This window comes from Chrysochloris asiatica, unplaced genomic scaffold (genome assembly GCF_000296735.1).
Source record: "Chrysochloris asiatica unplaced genomic scaffold, ChrAsi1.0 scaffold00312, whole genome shotgun sequence".
Lineage (NCBI taxonomy): Eukaryota > Metazoa > Chordata > Mammalia > Afrosoricida > Chrysochloridae > Chrysochloris > Chrysochloris asiatica.
This window is the reverse complement of record NW_006408830.1, coordinates 1,742,725-1,765,169: the sequence shown is the minus strand read 5'-3', so window position 1 is coordinate 1,765,169 and position 22,445 is coordinate 1,742,725. Positions and strand designations below refer to the sequence as shown.

Below are 22,445 nucleotides of genomic sequence, written 5' to 3'. Positions count from 1 at the left end.
GCAGGAATGGCCCTCCCCAACCCCAAAGCAAACAGGCAAGTGCCTGCCGGTCTTTTATAAAGCATTCTGAATTGTCTAAAGTTCTCTCAGGAAACCACCTTCAGTCTGGCCCTTCAAGCTTCGAGCAGGCAAGTCAGACATTGCTACATGATTCTGGAAGTGATGGGGAGGATGAAGCGGGTGGGAGGGCTCCATCAGTCTGGCCACACTCAGATGGGTTGGCCCTTCGGTTAGTGCCTTAGTTCCCCCACAAATAAAACAGGACCCCACAGAAATCTAGGCTGGGGCCACTAGAGGAATGCACTCTAGTCCCACAGTGCTGGCGTGAAGTCAGCTGCGCACAGCACCCTGGGATCTTACCACTCCGCAGTAGGAGTCTGCCCTGGACCTCTAGTGACTGGGCGCAGTGCCACAGAAGCAGAGCAGACCCACCAGGCTGACTCTGGGCAGAGAGCCGGCACCAACAATTGGCTGGACAGGACAGGCAGGATGAATGGCTCCAATGCTTCAGGAAACGTGGGTCCCGTTACAGTTCAACAGGCTGTGTTCTTACAGTCCTTTCCAGAGCCTCTGGCAGACGGAGAAGGGAGTGCAGTACAGGGCATTTCCCACGCTCGTCTGGCCTTCAAGTTCCCTCAGATATGAGACTAGTCTCAAGTAGCTCCCAGGTCAAGACAAGCTGCCACTGGGAAGCTAACGACCCCAGGCTGACACTTGGCCAGTACCAGCCTAACCTACAAGAACTCTGAGCCATGGTCTATGGGCAATACAGCCTGTCTGTCCAGGGGTTGCTTCCTTGTGTGCCAACGGCCTGACCCTGAGAAGTTAGCAGCCTTCTAGGGACACCTGAAGAGTCAGATGAGGCCCAGCACCAAGCTTCAGTGCTGTGGAGTCCACACGGCCAGCTCACAGGGTCAACAGTGACAATCCTGCCTGCTACCTGCCTGGAAGCCGTCTTGCAGCGGGTACCCTTGAAGTCACGTCAGGCACTCAGCTGAAGCTTAATTAAGCACCTTCTGTGTGCCAGACCCTACACTACGCATTGGGGGCAGATCAGTGGGCAAAGCAGCTTAACGTCTCTGTGTGTGTGGTACTGACATTCTCAGGGAAGGAGAAAGGCCATTAAGAAATTAACGATGAAGTCACATGACCAGTGCTGTGGAAGAAGATGGGCAGCAAGGCAGTGAGCGAGCAGGTGGGTGTGTAGTCAGGGAGGGCTCTGAGGAAGGGTCACCAGGTAAGTGAAGAGGAACAGTGTTAAAGGGGGCAGGGGCATAGCGCTTCCAACTTGAGGGTCAGGATGAACTCAGAGGCCAGTATGAACTCGGAAGGCAGGGCCACTGGGCCTGGAAGAGGAGACTATACGTGATTTGAATGTGAGCAAAGACTTGGTGGCAGATTCTGAAATCCTGTTTTCTGGAAACACAAGACCAGGCACGGAGGGCAAAGGATCCCGGTACCGTCCACATTCCTTACAGTCCTCCACAGCCAGGGTGGATGAGGCCCAGGGGTGGTGCCCAAGGAGGGGCAGGGTTCACCCACAGGCCCAACTTCCTGCTAACTGTAGTCTTAAGTAATTTTTAAACTAAGTCGGTTAAAAGTAATGGTTCACCGCTACCAGTTTGATCAAGGAGAAGTCACATGATATTTGGCATCTCAGGACTCAGCCAGGAGGGGTGAGGCCACACATCATGGATCTTGCATGTCTGTGGACCCCGGGACCCACATAGGAAGAAGCACCCATGCCACAGTCGCATGAGTACCACCACTATGAGAAGGATGCCACTAGCTTCTGTTTTACGGATGAAGAAACTGACGCAGAGAGGGAAGCTGCTTGTCCAAGGTCCTCAGTGAAGAAGAGGTAGAGCCTGGCTCAGTGAAATTCTCATCTCTGGAGCTCCAAACCCTGTCTAGCACCCAGAATCCTACAGCTGCAGCAATTACTCCCTCCCCTCCTCCCCATCAGTGGGGTGCCCCATCACGGCTCATCTGGCACCATGCCAACCTCAGTTTTCCTGTCACACTGCAGGCCCTGCCTGGCCCCTGCTCCACAAGCCATCCAGACTCAGAGCTGTGCTGGTCTCTGACGTCCCAACCGACACGCTACTCTACTCATAGTTCCCCATGGCCTGAAGCCCTTGCCATACCAAAAAGGCCCTATCAAACCAGCCTCACCACCCTCCGCCCCTCACACTTTTTGTTGTTGCCTCTATCTAGAACGTTCTCTTTGGGCCCTGTCCCAAAGGAGGGCTAAGGCCCATCCTCTCCCACAAGTGCCTGTGCTATGCCATCTTAATACGACCACAGCATCATGTTTCCTGCCCCCACTGGGCCAGGGCTCAGGGAAGATGGGAATTGTATGGTGTGTTCACACTGCCTCCCTGGCGTTCCACCAAGGCCTGGCATAAAGCAGGCACATTCACCTGAAGCAGTGTATTTGACAGCGGGACTGAACTGTGTCCCCACCCCCTCCCAAGCATGGTTATAATCTAGCTCACTTGGGAATGGGCTGTGTGGTGCTGGAGGTCTTAGTAGTTTTCTAACCACAATCTGTCACTCCTGTCAAATGAGTAGGCTGTTACTGATGTTGTTGGGTTCCAACTCACAGGGACCCCGAAAAACAACAGAACAAAACACAGCCTGGTCCTGTGTCATCCCTGCTCTGTTTGTGCCCACTGTTGCAGCTACTGTGTCAAACCAGCTCACTGAGGGCCATTGACTTGGTCACTGACCCTCTGCTTTACCAAGCAGGTTCTTCTCCAAGGATTGGTCCCTTCTTGATAACACGTCGAAAGTGTGTGAGACGAAGTCTCATCATTCTCACTTCTAAGGAGCATTCTGGCTTTACTTCTTCCAAGACAAAATTGTTTGTTTCTCCTATCAGTCCATTGTATTTTCACTACTCTTTGCCAACACCGTAATTCAAAATACATCAAGTCTTTTCTGGTCATCCTTATTCACTGTTGAGCTTTCACACACATATGGGGAGACTGAAAGTACCATGGCTTGGGTCACATGCACCTTAGTCCTCAAAGTGACACCTTTGCTTTTTCACACTTTTAAGAGGTCTTCTGCAGCATATTTGCCCAATGCGATACATCATTTGATTTCTTGACTGCTGCTTCCCTGAGCACCGATTGTGAATCCAAGTAAATTGAAATCCTTGACAAGTTCAGTCTTTTCTCCATTTATCATGATGTTGTTTATTGGTCTAGTTGTGAGTTCTTAAGTGCTGTTGAGTTTATTCCGACTCATAGTGACCCTGTATAGGGTTTCTGAGGAGCAGCTGGTGAGCATGAACTGCTGACCTTGTTGTGGTTCAAAATAACCTTGCTTGCAGTCCAGCACATCAACCCACAACACCACACCAGGACTCCAACTGTGAGTGGGTAGGAGCAAATGTGAGACATTTGTGACCCAGTAAGGGGCTCTGGTAGCGTAGTGGTTACAAATTGGGCTGCAAACTTTAAGGTCAACAGTTCGAAACTACCAGCCGCTCCATGGGAGAAAGATGAGGCTTTCTACTCCCATAAAGATTTACAGCCTTGGACACCCTGTACAGGGTCGCTATGGGTTGGAACCGACTTGACGGCACTTAACAACAACAACAAGGGGCTTGAATAGCTTTCTAATAATATAAACAAGGTCTGTGGCACCCTTTTAAAAGGGTGTAAGGAACCCTAACAAGGGGATTGGTCAGCTTAGCAATCACATTAAGCTTAAAATGAGCGCCCCCCGCCCCTGAGAAGGACCGGGGCCTCACTAGTACCAAGAAAGAGGAGGCACGAGTGGAGAGCAGCACCCTTTAGACCCGAGATCCTTGCAGTGAGTCTCCATGACACAGACAACAGCAAGCTGTGACAGTGGAGATGGTGGCAAGCGGCTGCAGACCGACAGGAGCAGCAGCAGCAGCGAAACACCAGTGAGAGATAGAGCCCAGGTGGTGGGAGCTCAGCGCCTTCAGCTAGGAGGCCTGCCGGTGGAGTCCACCAGGTCCTTGGTGGGAGCCCAGGCGGTGGGAGCTGAGAGCCTTCAGCTAGGAGGCCTGCCGGTGGAGTCCACCAGGCCCTCGGTGGGAGCCCAGGTGGTGGGAGCTAAGAGCCTTCAGCTAGGAGGCTTGTCGGTGGAGTCCACCAGGCACTTGTTGGGACGCTCGGTTTGTCAACACTCGGAACTAGAGTTGAGTGTCTTTGGGCCAAGGCTCACTGGTGGAGCGAGGCGCCTCCGGGCACATAAATTGGCAGGGCTGAAAGCACTTTGTAATAGTCTCCCGAGTAAGTGTTCTGATCCTGAACTGTAACCTGTTACATCTCTAGGGAACCCCATAATTGTGAGGATTGTTTGGGAGTTCTGTGTGACCACTGCAAGCAGCTAGTGGACCAGCAGAGAGAAGTACAGTGTACCACAGGAGGGACCGCAGGTGTCAGAAGTGGTAAAAAGGTTAGAGGGTGGAGGCACGTCTGCCTTGACTTGGGTTGTCATACTAAGACCCTGAGTCTTTCTCCTTCCCTTGTGAAGTCAGAGAAGGTCAGAGACCTCCTCACATTGACTGATGATCTTATATTAATGACAGGATTAGTGAAGTGGGGGGTCAATCTCTTCTGAGATAGAAAAGAGATTAAACAAACAAGGGAGCTGGCTGATCTGGGGGAACAGAGCTGCTAAGCCACATGACGATCTCCTAGGAAAAGCTCAAAATAGACAAGTCTCTTGCCCTAGAGCCAACAGAGAGAGAAGACCTTTCCCTAGAACTGGCACCATGACTAACTAGACTGCTAACTGCAAGCTTGATGGTTCAAATTCACAGCCATTCCTCAGACACCCTATACAGGGTCACTATGAGCCAGAACTGACTAGATAGCACTTATCACCAACAAACAACAACATGCCTCTATGCTGTGAGACAATCAATTCTCTTGCTAAAGCCACTCATTAGAGGTTATTTCTGTTATTGTAGCACTAGATACTAAGACAGACCTCTCTGTATCTCCTCACCCAGGTTCTGAGAGATCATCTTTGGAAAAAAAAACCCACATAAACTTACTTGTTGTTGTTAAATCCATTGGTTGTGGATCCAAGTCAAGTGAAATCCTTGACAAGTTCAATAAGACTCATGACGACCCTGTATAGGGTTTCCGAGCAGCAACTGGTGGGGTTGAACCACCAACGTTGGAGTTACTTGCAGTTAACAGTCCAGTTCTTGTCTTACAGGGCCACACTCCATATACGTATACTCTCTATATAAATGTATGGAGTCTTAATGTGGCGCTGTAGGATCAGCTCTGAACTGTGAACAGCAAGGTCAGCAGTTCAAACCCACACCTGTTCCTCAGAAACCCTACACAGGGCCACCAAGAGTCGGAACCAACTCAATGGCACTAACAACAGCACATATATACGTAGTTCCGGTGTGGTGCTCCTGGGAAACCCTGGAACCATCTCAATGGCATTAACAGCAACATATACATACATAAGCTTCACTCCAGACAACCAAGCCTAAGACACTCTCTAAGGCTGCCACCCAACCACTCACCCATACACCTGCGGTCCCTCTCTACTGCCTCAATCAAGCCACACTCCCCAAAATGTACTTAAGAGGCATTGCTTGGCTTAGAGATGGGCTTAGAGGTGACCTCTACACACGCCTCTGCAAGTGACTTCAGCGCCCAAAGCCTCCATTTCCTCCTCGGTAAAGTGGGAAGGCCAAGAAGAGATTTCCAATTTGTCAGGTCCAGGTAGATGCTCTTTTTTTTTTTTTAATGGTTTTTGTTGTAGGTTCAGAAAAAGTTTACAGGGCAGATAACAGTTTTACATTCAACAAATCATACACCTTGTTTCATTACAATGATTATAATCCCCTCCATGTACCATCCGTTAACAGTATTTCTCTCTATTCACTTTAGCTTTTTTTTTTTTTTAAGAAAAACACTCGGGCATATATAATAATTTATACCCCCAAAGGCACATTCTGCAAGTCTGTCTCCTGGCTGCCATCTCTTAGTCCCCCACTTCCCATGAACCTAGCTGTCCTCAGCTGCTTTGGGTAGATGTCCTTGCAGATCATGGACCCTGTTCTCAGTGCTTGTAGCAGGTCTGCTGCAAGCATCCTCACCTCGGGTCTTCCTACACACCTCTCTCTGTGGGGAAGAGTTTCCCTTTCCCTAGTGCATCCTGATGGCTCTGCCAGTCACTCACACCTCCAAAATCACTTCCTCAGGCACACCTGCTCATCTCCTTCATCTTCTTGCCCTCTGAGCCTCCCTACCTGTCTCCTGACATTGGTGGGTGACAGCAGCAAGTGCTCAGTGGGGGGCCATGGGAGCACCCTCCCGCCACGGCACAATCAAGTGAAGGTCCAGGACAGGAAAGCCAGTGATCTGTTCTCCCACCAACCCATGCCCAAACAGACCAGCAACATGTTCAAAACTGCAGTCATTACCCCCAGTCCTGGAGGGCCTGGTGCGTGCCAGGCACTGTTCTAAGGGCTGACTGCGTACTGAAACAAACAAGCTTCGTGGTAACTGACAAAGGCAGCACTATTACTGTCTTCAAGGAGCCCTGCTGGTGTGCTGGGTACAGTGTTTGGCTACCAAAAGGTCAGCAGTTCAAACCTAACAGCCACTCCGTGGGAAAAATAGCCTGGCCATCTGGGCTGTAAAGATAACAGCTTAAGAAACTTTATGGGGCAGGCAGTTCTACTCTGTTCTACAAGGTCATTGGGGGAGAATCAGCTCCACGGCACACAACAACGATTACTACTCTTCACTGCCAGACAGGAAATGTGGATTCCTGAACAGGAAAGGTGAGTGGGGTGCCAGGATTTGAACCTGAGTCTGGGCTCCTGTCCTGAATCCTCAAGGGCAGAAGTCTTAAGAGTCTTTGGGCAGCAGCAGCAGCATCCCCTGGGCACTCATTGGGCTGAAGCATAAGCAGAAACCTATGCCCTGCCAAGTGCAATAGTGAATGTTATTACCGCGGCTGTCTCAGTCACTTCCTGGCACAGCTGAACTCACAGGAGCCAGCCCACTGGCTCACCCATGACCTATTATTTGGCAGAGTTCACAGAGAGGAGGTGCTGAGCCAATCAGCTACAATCTATCATTAGAGCCAAGAGCAGAGGTCTTCTGGGAGAACCATGCCCACTGCCATTCCCCTGATCTGGGAGGAGTCAGGAGGAAAGGAGGAAGGGGCACAACTGCTAGCCCCAGGGTCAGAGCCTCAGTGTATGCCTCCTTTACCATGACCTTGTTAATCTCCCCCACCACACACACTGACATTTACAGACAAGGAAACTGAGGCTTACACCATGTTATCCACCTGCATGCACTGAGCTGTATTCGAAGTTAGCCTGGAACACATAGCCAGACCCCCAAGAGCTCACTCTCCCTAGCCAGCAGGACGTGCTTTCCAACGAAGCCCTCTGGACTGGAGGAAGAAGAGTAGGTTATAAACTGAGACAAGACACATGCCTAGGTCAGATTTGTATAGTAAGAACAGAAAGAAACTGAAGTCAGGGAATTAGACAACAGAAAAATAATGCCATGGGTGAACTCCTAAAACTATTGCCCTGAGATACTCTTTAAACCTTAAACCAAAAATATCTCCTAAAGTCTTCTTTAAATCAGGCCATTGTTGTGAAGGGCTGTGGAGTTGGGTTTCTGAGGAGCAGCTGGCAGGTTTGAACTGTTAAACTTGCTATTAGCAGTCCAGTGCCTCAGATTGACTAGTCTAGAAGTTCTGCCTTCAGCACTATGCTCTTTTAAGATCTATCTGGAGTGCTGGTGTGGCGCTGCAGGGTGGATAAGCTGTTGTTACTAAGTGCCAGCGAATTGGTTCCGACTCACAGCGACCCTGTAAAGGGTTCCGACTCACAGCGACTCCTGTAAAGGAGCGGATGGTGAGTTTGAACCGCTGACCCTGTGGTTCAAATGGACTTTGCGATCCAGTGCTTATCCTACAGCACTACACACCATAGAATGGTCAAACATTTAAGATCAAAAGGGCAGTGTTTACCAAAGGACAAAATTCAGAAGGGCTAAGAAAGGAGAGACTGTAAACAGGAAACTCAGGAAGTGAGAGAGGTGATGCCACACTGAAGGATGTTAATGGCTGGGATGAAGGGAAGTATATGATGTTTTCCTGTAGAACTCATGATCTGCTTTGTAAATCTTCACTCAGTTCACAAGAAAACGCTAAAAAAATGGGAGGAAAAAAAAAAAAGATTCCATAAGAATCTTAGGGGCCAGTGATTTTGTTAATAGGGAAGAAACAATTTGGAAGAAGAGAGTGAGGAAGGTTGTACATCTCCAAGACTGTAATCAACGTCACTGAATTATACCTGTAGACACTGTTCTGCTATGTATAGTCTTAACAACAATAAAAATCATTTAAAAATAAATGTTTTTTAATCAATTCTGTTTGCATAGGGGACACTCGGGTTGCTGTTAACGGTGGCGTAATCATTTGGAAAAGGAGAGTGGTGATGGTTGATAACAAGATGAATAGGTTGAATGTGGTTCTGAATACCTTCACTCAATTCACAAAAGTTTTAAAAAAACGAATGTAATTAATATCATGCAAGTGTACAGATAAAAACTGTTGAGTTGATGCATGTGGTGCCACATACATTTTGTTGTTGTAAAGGTATCTGCCACACATAAGTCCAAACTGTGACTGCAGTAAACTTGTGAGGACCCTAATCTGATTAAAAGAGGAGCCCCCGAGACAGCATGTATAGGAGGACAGATGTCAGCAACCATGACACCAGCCAGGGAAAACTTGTCCAAGAAACAACTGGACCCTGGGGCTCTGGAGCAGCACGTCAGACACCAGGCAGGAGTGAGTCCTTTTCCTGGGCATGGTTCTGACTGTGGCTACGGAGAATAGTGTCCTTGTTTCCAAGGGAGGCGCACTGGCATGTTTGCAGTTGAGATGTTATGAAGTCAGCTACGAGTTTTCAAATGCTCATCCAAAATGCACTCTCTTCAAGATATAATAAACCAAACATGGCCCGTTGGAGCCTGGTCAGTCACTGACTCTCCTTTTGGGCATGAGTGGACAATGGGAATGCAAACCCAAACTACCACCCAGGACTCATGCCTCCTCCCCTCAATGCCCACCACCCCTCCTCCTGGACTCCTGTGTCCACGGTTCCCCATCCACCCTCATACCTGTTTTTGAGAAGATAAGCTGCAGAATGAGAGGCCGTCGAGTGACGATTCCTGACCCGCGGGGAAGGAAATCCCTGTGGGAGGGAAAGGGAGAGAAATTATTCACACGGCTGGCTCACAGGGCAGGAAGTGTGACCAACTCTCTTACAATCTGGGCAATCTCAGCAAAGACATCACCCCCAGCTCCGGGGGGAACACTCTAGCTCTGGAGGATCCCGGAGCATGGGAACTGGTGGGACACACACACTGGATTGAATGTCAGGTGTGTTTCTTGTTGTCAGCAGGCTGCTCTTAGCTGTCACACAGACTCCTAGCTATAGTACATCCAGAGGGCCCTCCCTTTACCAAATATTTTGTCATCTATATACAAAATGGAGAAGCGCTGGTGATGCATAGAGCTACATGTTGGCCAAGGTCAGCAGTTCAAACCTACCAGTGACTCCGAGAGAAAGATGAAGCCGCCTGCATGCCTATAAAGATTTACAATCTCAGAAACCCTAGGGAGCAGTTCTAACTCTGTCCTATTGTTGGTCAGCTGGTTGATGTGCCGTGGACTCGGTTCCAACTCATAGCAACCCTGCGTAGGGTTCCCAAGGCTGTAAATATTTATGGGAGCTGAAAGCCTCATCTTTCTCCGGTGGAACAGCTGGTAGTGTTGAGCTTGAGTTTAGTGGCTTGTAACCAACTTGTAACCACTACGCTACTAGAACTCCTGTCCTATAGAGTCTCCGTGAATTGGAATCAACTCGTTGGGTTGACATACAAAAAAATTTTTAATTAATATAATGTCACATATGACATAAAGGTGAAAATAAAACGACAAAGATGTTGTTAAGTCCCATCAAGTCAGTTCCAAGTACAGGTTCTGAGTACAGAAGCAAAGTAAGTCTTTGACAACTTCCATCCTTTCTCCATTTATCATGATGTAATTTACTAATCCAGTGGTGAGGATTTTTGCATTCTTTACATTGAGGTAAAACCCATACCAAATGCTGTGGTCTTAGACCTTCATCAGTAGTCAATGACAAAAACCAAACCTGCTGCCATAAAGTAGATCCCGACTCAGAGCACCCCATAGGACAGAGTGGAACGGACCCAATGCCAAAGTGTAAGTCTTTATGGAAGCAGACTGCTTCATGCTTCTCTCAAAAGAGCAGGTGGTGAGTTGCAGCCATCGACCTTTCAGTTAGCAGCAGGCGTTTAAGCACTGCGGCACCACAGCATCTTAACAACCCCGTTGCTGTTGGGTTGAGAACGAGGCACTATTTTCTTCTGTTGTACATGGTCGCTGAGACAACTCAACATCACCTAATAACAACAGTCTAAATCTGATGGCCTTCCTGTCAGGAAAAGGCAAATCTCTAGGGCCCAACACAGATCAGTGGCGGGCTGGGGTCACAGGAGGGAGCTTTCTGAGGGAATAGAAATGTTTTAAAGCTGGACTGTGGTAATGTTGCTTATACAACTCTGTAAGTTTACTACACATCACTAAGCTTCCAATACTTAACATTTAGAGTTATATACATTGTATCTCAGTAAAGCTGCGGAATTAAAAATAGATGAGGTATCATTGCATCCAGCATTAAGGGCAATGTCCACAACTTTCCACAACACAGAAACCCACCACTACTGGCAGGACTATAAAATGGTGCTCTCACAAAGAGTTGGAAAGAGAAATACTGTATGGGCCAGTAAACCCTTTGCTTGGTACAGAGCCTCAAGAAATGTGAGCCATGACACGGACTGCTATCTGCACCCCCATGTTCACAACAGCAAAAAGATGGGAGACAGGCTAACTGTCCATCAACAGAAGACTGGTTAAACAAACTCTGGTACAGCCACACAGTGCAATACTGCAAAACACTGAATAATGATGATGAATCTGTGAGACACCAGACAACATGGTTGAACCTGGAGGACATTAAACTGAACAGAATGACTGAATCACAGAGGAGCTAATACTGTATGAGACCACTGTTGTGAAAAGTTCAGAAAAGGTTGTCTTGATAAAAGAGACTCTATCTAGAATGAATGCAAAACTAATGTTCTCCCATGTAAACTACCACATAATTCAAAATAAATAAATTAAATTTAATTTAAAAAAAAAAGAGAGAGAGACTCTATCTACGATGGTTGGAGTCCTGGTGTGGTGCTGTGGGTTAATGCGCCAGACTGCAAAGCCTTTTGAACTGCAAGGTTGGAGGTTCAAGCTCACCAGCTGCTCCTCGGAAACTATACAGGGTCGCTATGGGTCAGAACTGACTCGATGTCACTTAACAACAACAATCTATGATGGTTACCAGGAGTGGGAGGGTCACAAGCTAACGAGTGGAAGGAATCTTGGTGTGGCGCTGTAGGCTAAGGTTTGAACAAGGTTTGTTTGAACCACAAGGTCAACTGTTCAAACTCACTAGCCGCTCCTCGGGGAAACCCTATTCAGGATCGCCATAAGTCAGAATTGACTCAACAGCACTTAACAAGACACATGTTAACTTGGGTGACAGGAAAAGCAATATTCAACAAGAGGGGGTAGACTGAGGAAAGATGAAGTTATTGGAAGATAGAGGAAGTGCAAGCAGCAAAGAAAACAGAGGTAAATAATATTAGCTGATGGTACGTAATAAAAACTAAGTAGATGATCTGTTGAATGAAAACCTGATTATCTGCTCTATAAACCTTCACTCAATTAACAATAACATGTTAAAATAAGAAACTTATTACCATCTATTCAATTCAATTCTGTCAAGAAGTAGTTCTAAAAAATAATAATACAGAGATGCAGTATATTTTACTATGTAAACGCTCAGGACCACCTAGAAAACATGAGTAAGGAGCCTGCACCAATTTACACTAACTGCACCTGGCTTCAAGAAAAGCAGGAAGACCTGATACTCACCTGTTCCCCATCCCTGACACAACCTGACACCCAACACTGGACCATTAAGAGAGGGAAGCAATATAGTAGAAGTCTAGGCGGGCCCTGAAGAACCAGAATGCTTGCAGTATTGTAAAGTTGTGCAAAGGACTCTATTGTTTTCGGTGTAAGGTTCCAGGCTGAGGGAATTTGCAACAGGGATGCATCTAGATGAATGTTTTGACTGATCTTAGTGTAGGACGAAGGACAACGTATGCTAGTCGGCGGTCATGTCCCACACAGAGCACGACAGACAGCATGGCAGTCCCCCAGCACTGTGTGACCAGAGTTTGGAGGGCTCCTGACCAGGGAAGTTGCTGATTCTCTGCCTGGGCTGGGTGTCAGCACCCCTGGGACCTTGTACACCCAATGGGTGGAGTGAGGAGGGAGACGCACCCTCACCACCTACCCTGTACAATAAGGCTCAAGTTTCATCAGCCTGTTGTTCCTCTGACCATGTTTAAGGGCGCCTCCTGTGGACTACGTTCAGGGTCATAAATGTACATATAGGTAACCTTGGCCAGGAGGAGGAGGCCGGTCACCTTTCTAGAGAGCAAGGTCACCCATGGGGTTCAGGAACAGTCAGATGATAACAGATGTGTGCTTCTCTGGGGCAAAGGTAGGGGCAAGAGACAGGTAGGAGGCGACCGTACAGGTGTCCAGGTGAGTGATAATGAGGGCTGGGCTGGGTAGGCAGGATCACTGTGGACACAGGTGAGAACCAAGGACAGACGGACAGGCAAGGGATGGAGAGAGAAGGCCTGAGACACAGCAGAGCACACTCTGAGGCAAGGGGGGAGCCCCTGGAGGTAAAGCCCTTGCCCCTGCATCCTGCCTGCCACGGTCCCAGGGAACAGCCAAGACTCCACACCCCCGTGTGCCACAGGGTGGCTCCACTTTTCAGAGGATGACAAAGAGCCCGTGGCATACACCTTACACCACATGCTATGATTCATGCTGACAAAATTCGGAGGAGGAATACTACCTCTCATCCCCAGTCAACAAATGAAGACACTCAGGGACAGAGGATGCGTGACCTGACCAAAGTCACCCACTCATCCACACTGGTGGAGGGGCTGGGGACACTGACATCAACATTCAGATGGGGGCGAGGGCTGGGTGATAAGAAGACACACTTTGGGGGTAAGCTGGCTTGGGGGCTGGGATGGTCAGTGTAAAATGGCAGAGTAGTAGTAGCATCAGACCCTGTCTAACTTCAGGGGGGATGATGGCCAGCATCAGGCCGAAGCTGGTGTCCATGAGGAGGAAGTCAGATCCACCTCCACTCTCCACCAGTTCTGACACCAGCTGTCCCTCCCACGGCACTTTCTACTTCTTTGGTGGGTTCAATAATCCACTGCTATGGCTAAATACTCATAGACATACTTACTAAGGAAGAAACTGGGTACAACTTGGAATCAGGAGCAACAAACTAGACCTCAGGATGGGGACAATTCGAGTTAAGGATAAAAGGCCCCCTAGGCCCTCCCTTCTCCAGTGCAGAATAGCCCCCTCAGGACAGGTATCTCTACCGCTGCCTTCCATGCCATCAGCTCGGCCACAGGGTCCCTTCCTTCTTAGGGGGTTCCTTGCCTCTTCTCTGTGCCTTTCCTCCTTTCTGTTTCCTCCCACCATAGTCACAAACTGACCCAGCCCCTCTTACTAAACCACAGACACTTATATGCATAGTTCATTGAGGAATCCCTACAGGGTGCATACCAATGCAGGGTAGGACTAGACAAAATGCCACAAAGCAACATAACAACCCCTCTGGGGTAGAAAACTAGGGCAAAGGTAACTCTCCTCAGGACTTAGGGGGGAAATCTCTTCAATTATTTTCCCAAAGAACCAAAGCTAAAGGCCACATAAAGGAACTTATTTCACCACAGCCAGGAAACAGTTCTCAGAGCCGCATGTAAACTAGGCAGAATGGGCCAATCAGGGGAACAGCATGAGGACGGATGCAGGTCACCTGACCCCAGAGTCTCCAGCAGAGCAATGTCATTTCCTGGCAGACACCAGGCTGCTGCTATAGTCGGGCACAGCCCCCCCGTTAGCCATCAGGCTCTATGAGGGACCCAGGAGCCTGTTGGGGGCTGTTCATCTCGCAGCACCAAACATGACCACCTGGCTGACAGGCAGCAACAGGAAACACGTCAAAGACACTGTACTGCATTGGGTGCTAGTCTTACGAATATGTTTCCTCCATCTCTTCACACGTCAGGGACCAAACAACACAGGAGCTACACGTAAATGCTGCCAGCCATCACCAATGCGTCTTGTGGGCTGGTACCCACGGGTGTTGTGTGTCAGCTTTCCTTTGCTGAGTCGTGTTCTACCTTATAGATGGACCGCAGTTTGTTTATTCATTCATCAGCTGATGACCATTTTGGGGTGGGACTTTGAACCGGTTCATTCTGGTATGATCAACCCCCTGCTGAGAAATTGCCTTCCCACCCCAGACATACAGCATCAACATTTAAAGTTTAACCAGCTTTCCAGGTGATTTTTACTGGACCGAAGCATACTGGCAGGGTGGGTCCTGACTGAAAACTGTATACTGAGTCATTTCTGAACCAAAATTGTAAACTGTTACTTCCCCTCAGAAGCCCCACAATCCTGAGTACTGTCTGTGAGTTCTCTGTAGCACTGGAACAAATGATCAGAGCCAGCGGACAAGTAGATGAGTGCCTTGGGAGAAATCGCTGGTGTCAAGAATTGGTAAAACCAAAAGTTGGAGAATGGAGGAGGCATGCCTGGCCCCAGCCTCAGAAGAATCAGCCTTGGGTTGGTGCTGACTCTGACTGAAGTTACAGGAGGGCAGGAGCTGCCTCTGCCATGCCAGTTTTACAGCTTTGTTTGAGGACGTTACACAGAGCTGTTGTAAGTATTCTCATACATATCTTTCTGGGGACACATGCCCCTGTTTCTCTTGCTGAGTCACAGAACAGTCATGAACTATAACAGACAAAACTAGTCCATGACAGAAATTAGAGCAGTGGTCCCTACACTTTGCGGAAACTGACTGGGAAGGGACATGTGGAAACTTTCTGGACGATAAAAAACTTCTGTATCTTGGTCTGTCCAGTGGTTATGAGGGTGTCTGCATTTATATAGAGGAGACACACAGGATTGAGAGCCACAAGGTCAGTGGTCTGAGCCCACAAGTCACTATGCAAGAAAAAGATGAGGCTTTCTACTCCCAGAAAAGATTTATAGCCTTGGGAACTCTATACAGGTCACTATGAGTCCACAATGACTCCACGGCACTTAACAATAATGTGTACACATTATGGTGTATACAGTGTGCAATTCGTATCTGTGCAATATGCTGATTCGCCATATCAAGTGAAATCTCAATAAAAAGGTCAAGAGTACAAATCGTGGAGGAGGCAGACTTAAAAATTCACATCAAACAGTACCACTAAAATTTATACAGAAAATTCCGTGCAAATTTGTTTGTTTCCTAATAATAAGAATAGCACACATCTAAAGGACTTCAAAGTCCATCAATGTGGACTAGTTAAATAAACGTGCAGGCACACACAAAAGAAAAAAAATACTTTATCTCGCAACAAGGAATTTCCTCTGGGTATTACTAGGTGCTGTGAGAACAGTGTCTATGCTTGGGACGGAAGTAAACCAAACAGAAAAAAATACATCTGCTTATAAAATCATAGACAATAAGAGGAGAGACCCAGGTGGCTGGGGACAGGCTGGGAAGGAGATCTGCAGCACATACTGAACTATCTCTGTATCTGATAGCCCCCACGTGGATTATTGACCCAAAAATTACTTTAAAAAGAACACTTTTCAAGTATTCACTGTGTCAGACACGGAATTCTGAGAACTTCCTATGGAAGTTCTGGATAACAAGAATCCAATGAGATCAGTCCCTTTCACAGTGCCTGCCCCAGATCACAGAGCCTATGACTGGCCAAGTCTGACCACTTGGCAAGCTCGTCTTGACGTGGGAGCCATAGCTGCTCCCAGACAGCGCAAGGCGTTTTGCATGTGCCATCCTGTGACTGTGTGCCAGCCACATCTGGGGCACCAGGCACCACGAGGACAATGGTGAGGCCCCGGACACCACCACCACCTAGCAAAGACAAGAGACACTTCGAGCCTGACAACCATGAGGGTGACGGGGACACCAAGGGCTGGATGAGCAGGGCAAACACACAGGACAAAGGAGGCAAGGCCTGCAGGGAAAGAGGCTGAAGGGCACCCACCCACAAGTCTCCAGGAGGCTCCTGCCTGACTGGGGGGAAGAAACTGCATTCTAAGCAGCTCCCCAGGAAGGAAGCTGACTGTCCACTTCTCTGGAAGGACGTTCAGGCTGCAGTCATCTGCTTCCTCCTCCTCCCTGACCCCCACCCCCAGCTCACCCCACAGGTTACCACATCCCTGGTCCGGACTGAAAGCTGCCCACCCTCCACCCCCTTTTTCACTCTTCTGCTACAGGGAAAACGGTTCCTGTCTCAGAAGCTTCCACATTGTGCGGCCTCAGAATGACTTCCCTGCCTCTCTGGACAGTATGGCGGCAAACTACCTATACTTCAGGGGGAGCTGGGTGCCATGAGGAAAACTGGGCCCTGGTGGGCTGCCTCTTGAGTTTCGGGCTCAAATGATACCTCCCCAGAGACACTTCACCAATCCCTAATCACAAGCCCACCCAACCAGGTCTCTCCCCCCTGCCCCATTTGTTTGGTTGGATAGTACTGATATCCTATTCCGTTGTTGTTAACTGCTGTTGAGTCCGTTCCGACTCCTAGAGACACTGTATAGGGTTTCCAAGGAGCGGATGGTGGGTATGAACAGCCACAGCCAATTGTGGCTAGTAGTTTGTTGCTTATCCTACAGCACCACAAATATGCTCTACATGTCACTTATTTGGTTTTGGTCTGGCTCCTCCTTCTTCCTTCCCCCTCTCCTCCCACCACATAGGCACCCCAAGGAGACAATCATTGTCTATTCTGTTTCCTGCAAGTCCTCAGTGCCCAGAACAGGACTGCAGGACTGGGCGTACGGTAGGCGTAGGTGCTGAGTAAGTGGTAACAGAGGGAATAATTCAAGAAGCAGGACTTCTGCAGTAGTAACACCCTTTGGTTTCTTCACTACTGTTTCCATGAGAATTGTGGATCCAAGCAAAAAAGTCTGACAATTTCAATCCTTTCTCCATTCATCATGATGTTAATTTATTGGTCCAGTTGAAAGGATTTTCATTTTCTTTACATTAAGGTGAAATCCATACTGAAAGCTGTCATCTTTGATCTTCAGTAAGCATTTTACTTTTCCTTAACTTCTAGTAAGCAAGCTTGTGTCATCTACATATCACAGATTCTTAATAAGCCTTCTTCCAATCCTGATGCCACCCTCTTTTTCAGATAATCCAGTTACTCAGACTATTTGCTCAGCATACAGATTGAATAAACATGGTAAAGTGTACAACCCTAATGTACACGTTTCCTGATTTTGAAGCATTCAATATCTCCTTGTTTAACATCCTCCTAGTACACATAGATGGAATCCTGGGGTAATGCTGTGGGATAAAATACTAGAACCTAAGGGTCAGTGGTTCAAACTCACCAGCCACTCCTTGGAAGCCCTATACAGGGTCACTATGAGCTGGAACTGACTCACCAGCACTTAGCAACAAGTACACAAAGAAACTTAGAAGACAGCTACCTGGTCAACCAATTGGAAGCGAACCATATTTGTGCCCATTCCAAAGAAAGGTGACCCAACAGAATGCAGAAATCATTGAATGGTGGTGGTGGTGGCTGTGTGCTGTGGAGTTGGTTCCGACTCATAGCAACCCTGTACAGGGTTTCCGAGGCTGTAAATCTTTACAGGAGCAGAAAGCCTCATCTTTTTCCCGCGGAACAGCTGGTAGTTTCGAACTGCTGACCTTGTGGTTTGTAGCCCGATTCGTAACCACTACGCTACCAGAGATCCTTAGAAATTATTGAATAGTATTGTTAATATCACATGCAAGTAAAATTTTGCTGAAGAAAAATTAAAAATGGTTTTAAGCAGTACAGCAGCAGGGAGCTACCCAGAAATTCAATTTGAATTCAGAAGAGGACGTGGAATTAAGGGTATCTTTGCTGATGCCAGATGGATCTAGGCTGAAAGCAGAAAATACCAGAAAGATGTTTACCTGCACTTTATTAGATATTTAAAGGCATTTGACTATGTGGATCATGACAAACTATGGGCAACATCGCAAAAACTGGGAATTCCAGAACATTAACCTGTACACAAAGCAGTCATTCAACAAAACAAGGGGATACTGGATAGTTTAAAATCAGGAAATGTGTGGGTGACAGCTATATCCTTTCACCATTTTTATTCAATCTGTATGCTGAGTAAATAATCCAAGAGCAAATAACTCACACAGATGAAGAATATGCCATCAGGATTGGAGGAAGGCTCATTAACAACCTGAGATATGCACATGACAGAACCTTGGAAGTAAAAAGGACGTGAAGAAGATCAGAGACGAACAGCCTTCAGTATGGATTACAACTCAACATACAGAAAACGGAAATCCTCACAACTGGGCCATTAAATAACATCATGATATATGGAAAAAAGATTCCATATGAAGTCAAAGACTTCATTTTACTTGAATCCATAATCAATGCAGATAACAAATTAAATAACATACTGCATTAGGCAATTAGGCACGAGTAGGTGTACAGTTAAGCACCTGACCACTAGCTGAAAGGCTGGCAGTTCTAACCCACCAAGAGGCCCCTCAGAAGGCAGGCCTGATGATGTGCTTCTGAAACGTGACAGCCTTGAAAACCCTAGTCTACTCTGTTGTTGATTGTCTAGCCACAGGCTTCCCACCCATCCTTACAGTTATCTTGTGAAAACAAAGACCTAGCCTCCCTCTCACAGACACAAGGTGGCTGGTCATCTTTGATGTGTTCTCTCCTCCTCAACCCCACCCTCTGTATCCTTTGTCTCTGGGAACTCTCCAAGTCTTTGCAGGGGCGTTTCCCTCTGCCAGGAGACCCTGCCTACCTACCATCCAACACAGGTGCTAGGGAATGTACCCATCCTCCCAAATGCACTTCCATTCATGTGGTCTCCACTGGAGCTGTGGTGGGCAGACGTCGTCCCTGTCCTGGTCCCTGAACCGGCCTGGCAGTGCCTAGCAGGCGCTCGTAAGGTGAGGAAACTAGAATGAGTGGCTCTGGAGGGTCTTCACCCTTCTCAAAGCTGAAGCTTGAGCATCTGAGGGCTAGGCGGACATCCCTTCCCACCCACCTTCCAAGACCATCACCCCTACTCAGAGCCACCAGGAAGCAGCCAGGAGGTGGCATCACAGGTGGGTCAGAAGCCAGGTTGTTTATTTACTGTCTCATTCTTATCAACAGAGAAAAGATTGAAGTTGTCAAGGACTTCATTCTTCTTGGATCAACTACCAACACTCATGGAAGCAGCAGTCAAGAAATCAAATGACGTATTGCATTAGGCAAATCTGCTGCACAAGACATTTTAAAGTGTTGAAGAGCAAAGATGTCAGCTTGAGGACTAAGGTGCGCCCGACCCAAGCCATGGTATTTTCAATAACCTCATATGCATGCGAAAGCTGGACAGTGAATAAGGAAGACCGTAGAAGAATTGATGCTTTTGAGTTATGGTGTTAGAGAAGAATATTGAAAGTGCCATGGGCTGCCAAAAGAACCAACAGATCCATTTTGGAAGAAATGCAACTACAGTGCTCCTTGGAGGCCAAGATGGCCAAACTTCGTCTCTCGTACTTTGGACATATTGTCAGGAGGGACCAGTCGTTGGATAAGGACATCGTGTTTGGTAAGGTGGAGAGTCAGAGAAAAACAGGAAGACCTCAAAGAGATGGACTGCCCAAGTGGCAGCATCGATGGACTCAGGAATGGCAACAGTAGTGAGGATGGCCCAGGATCAGGCAAGTGTTTCGTTCTGCTGTGCATAAGGTCGCTATGAGTAGGTACCAACTCGATGGCACCTAACAACAACAACAACAACAACAACAAAGGGAGCACAAAGCTCCACCAAGAGCCCTTTGGCTTCCAGGCCATGAGGGTGGGGCCGGGCATGCTGGAACAATAGAGGCCAAAAGCCAGGCTGGGGTGGGGGTGGGGCAGATCTACAGGCAACCTTCCAAGGAATAGGACAAAGGAGATAAGCCAGCATGAGTCAGAATAGGCCTATCCCAGGACCCGTGCCCAGGCATCACGGCATCTGAGAAGCCTGAGTTGGCAAGAGGCCCAGCAAGGTCCTGAGCTAGACTCCCTTCCTTACTGTCATATAAGTTCCTGGGCTTCCTGTCAGGCACAAGTGCCACAGTCCACGGTCCATTCACACCCACCCCCCCACTCACTTGGGTGATGGTATTGTTAAGTGCTGTTGCGTTCACTCCGACTTACAGAGAACCTGTATAGAGTGTCCAAAGAGTGGCTGGTGGGTTTGAACCACTGAGCATGCAGTTAGTAGTCCAGAGGCCACACAGGGCCTCCACTCTCTTGGGTCTTCTTGCTGTATGTGCTATCAAGTCAGTCCCAACTCACAGTGATCCTAAGTTCAACAGAATGACACTGCCCAGTCCTGTGTCATCCTCACAAGTTCTACTGCCAAGGTGTCAACCCTCGTTTCCATTGTCCCTCCACATGATGTCCTTCTCCAGGGACTGGTCCCTCTTGACAACATATCCAAGGACCAAGAGATGAAGTCTCACCAGTTTAGTTTCTAAGGAACATTCTGGCTGTACTTCTTCGAACACAGATTTGTTTGTTCTTCTGGCAGTCCAGGGTACTTTCAATATTCTTCTCCAACACCATGAGTCAAATGCATCCATTCTTCTCCAGCCTTCCTTATTCACTATTCAACTTTTCACATGCATATGAAGGGAATGAAAATACCATGGCCTGGATCAGGAATACCTTAATTCTCAAATTGTTATCTTTGCTTTGCTCTTGAACACTTCAAAAAGATCTTGTGAAGCACATTTGCCTAATGCAACATTTTTTATTTCTTTACTGCTGCTTCATAAGTGTTAATGTAGACATAAGTAAAACGAAGTCCTGGACACTTCCAATCTTTTCTCCATTGATCATGTCATTCATTGGCTCAGTGGCAGGGATTTCTTTTTTCTTTGTATTGAGGTGGAATCCATACTGAAGGCTGTCATCTTTGATCTTCATCAGTAAGTATTTTAAATCATCTTTGCTTCCAGCAAGCAAGGTTGTACCATCCACATGATAATGAGTCTTCCTCCAATCACGATGCCACACTCTTCTTCAAATAGCCCAGCTTCTTAGGTTATTTGCTCAGCACACAAAATGAGTAAGTATGGTGAAAGAATACAGGTCTGACACACCCCTTTCCTGATTTTAAACCATTCAGTGTCCCCTTGTTCTGTGTACTGGTTCCTCATGAGCACAATCAAGTATTCTAGAATACCCATTCTTCCCAAGGATATTTATAGATTGTCATGATCCACACAATCAGAAGCCTTTGCATAGTCAATAAAGTACAGGTAAATCTTTCTGCTATTTTCTGCTTTTAGTCAAGACCCATCTGACATAAGCAGTCATCTCCCTAGTTCTACGTCCTCTTTTGAATCAGACTTGAATTTCTGGCGCCTCCCTGCCTATGTATTGGTACAACTGTTTGCTAATATCTTCATTAGAATTTTACTTGCATGTAATCTTAATGATACTGTTCAATTATTTCCACATTTTGTTCAGTTACATTCCTTTGGAAAGGACACAAATATAGATCTTTTCCAATTGATTGGCCAGGTAGCTATCTTCCAAATTTCTTGCAATAGACTAATGAGGGTCTCCATTTCCATTTGTAGTCCGTCAATTCCCAGAGCTTGTCTTTCCCCAGTGCCTTCAGTGCAACATGGGCTTCCTCCTTCATCACCATCGATTCTTATCATATGCGACCTCTTGAAATGGTTGAACATCGATCCATCTTTTTGGTACAGTGACTGCATATTCCTTTCATCTTCTTTTGATGCTTCCTGCTTCCTTCAATATTTTGCTCATAGTTAGGTGTTGGTACCAACTCACAGCAACTCTATCCTCTGCACAACAGAATGAAACACTGCAGAATCCTCACAATCTTCGCTACATTTGAGCCCATAGCTGTTTTCTCCAACCTTCCATTTTACCAAACATGATATTCCTCTCCAGTGACTGGTCCCTCCTGATAATATGTCTACAGTATGAGAGACAAAGTCTGGCCATCCTGGTTTCCAAGGAGTATTCTGGCTGTACTTCTTGCAACACAGTTTGCTTTGTTCTTCTGGCAGTCCGTGGTACTTTTAATATTCTCCTCCACCACCAAAGAGAGGTGAC

The 22,445-nt window shown here is 47.4% G+C and overlaps 1 protein-coding gene across 7 annotated transcripts in view; it reads right to left on the bottom strand.

Annotated features, from left to right (window-relative positions):
- Positions 1-22,445, bottom strand: part of DNM2 (dynamin 2) — a 94,511-nt gene that overhangs the window by 45,691 nt on the left and 26,375 nt on the right. For all 7 annotated transcript variants that reach the window (XM_006875118.1, XM_006875114.1, XM_006875116.1 and 4 more), the window contains exon 2: positions 9,171-9,244. In XM_006875118.1, the coding sequence (XP_006875180.1) occupies positions 9,171-9,244 (74 nt within the window). The remainder of the gene's footprint in view (positions 1-9,170; positions 9,245-22,445) is intronic.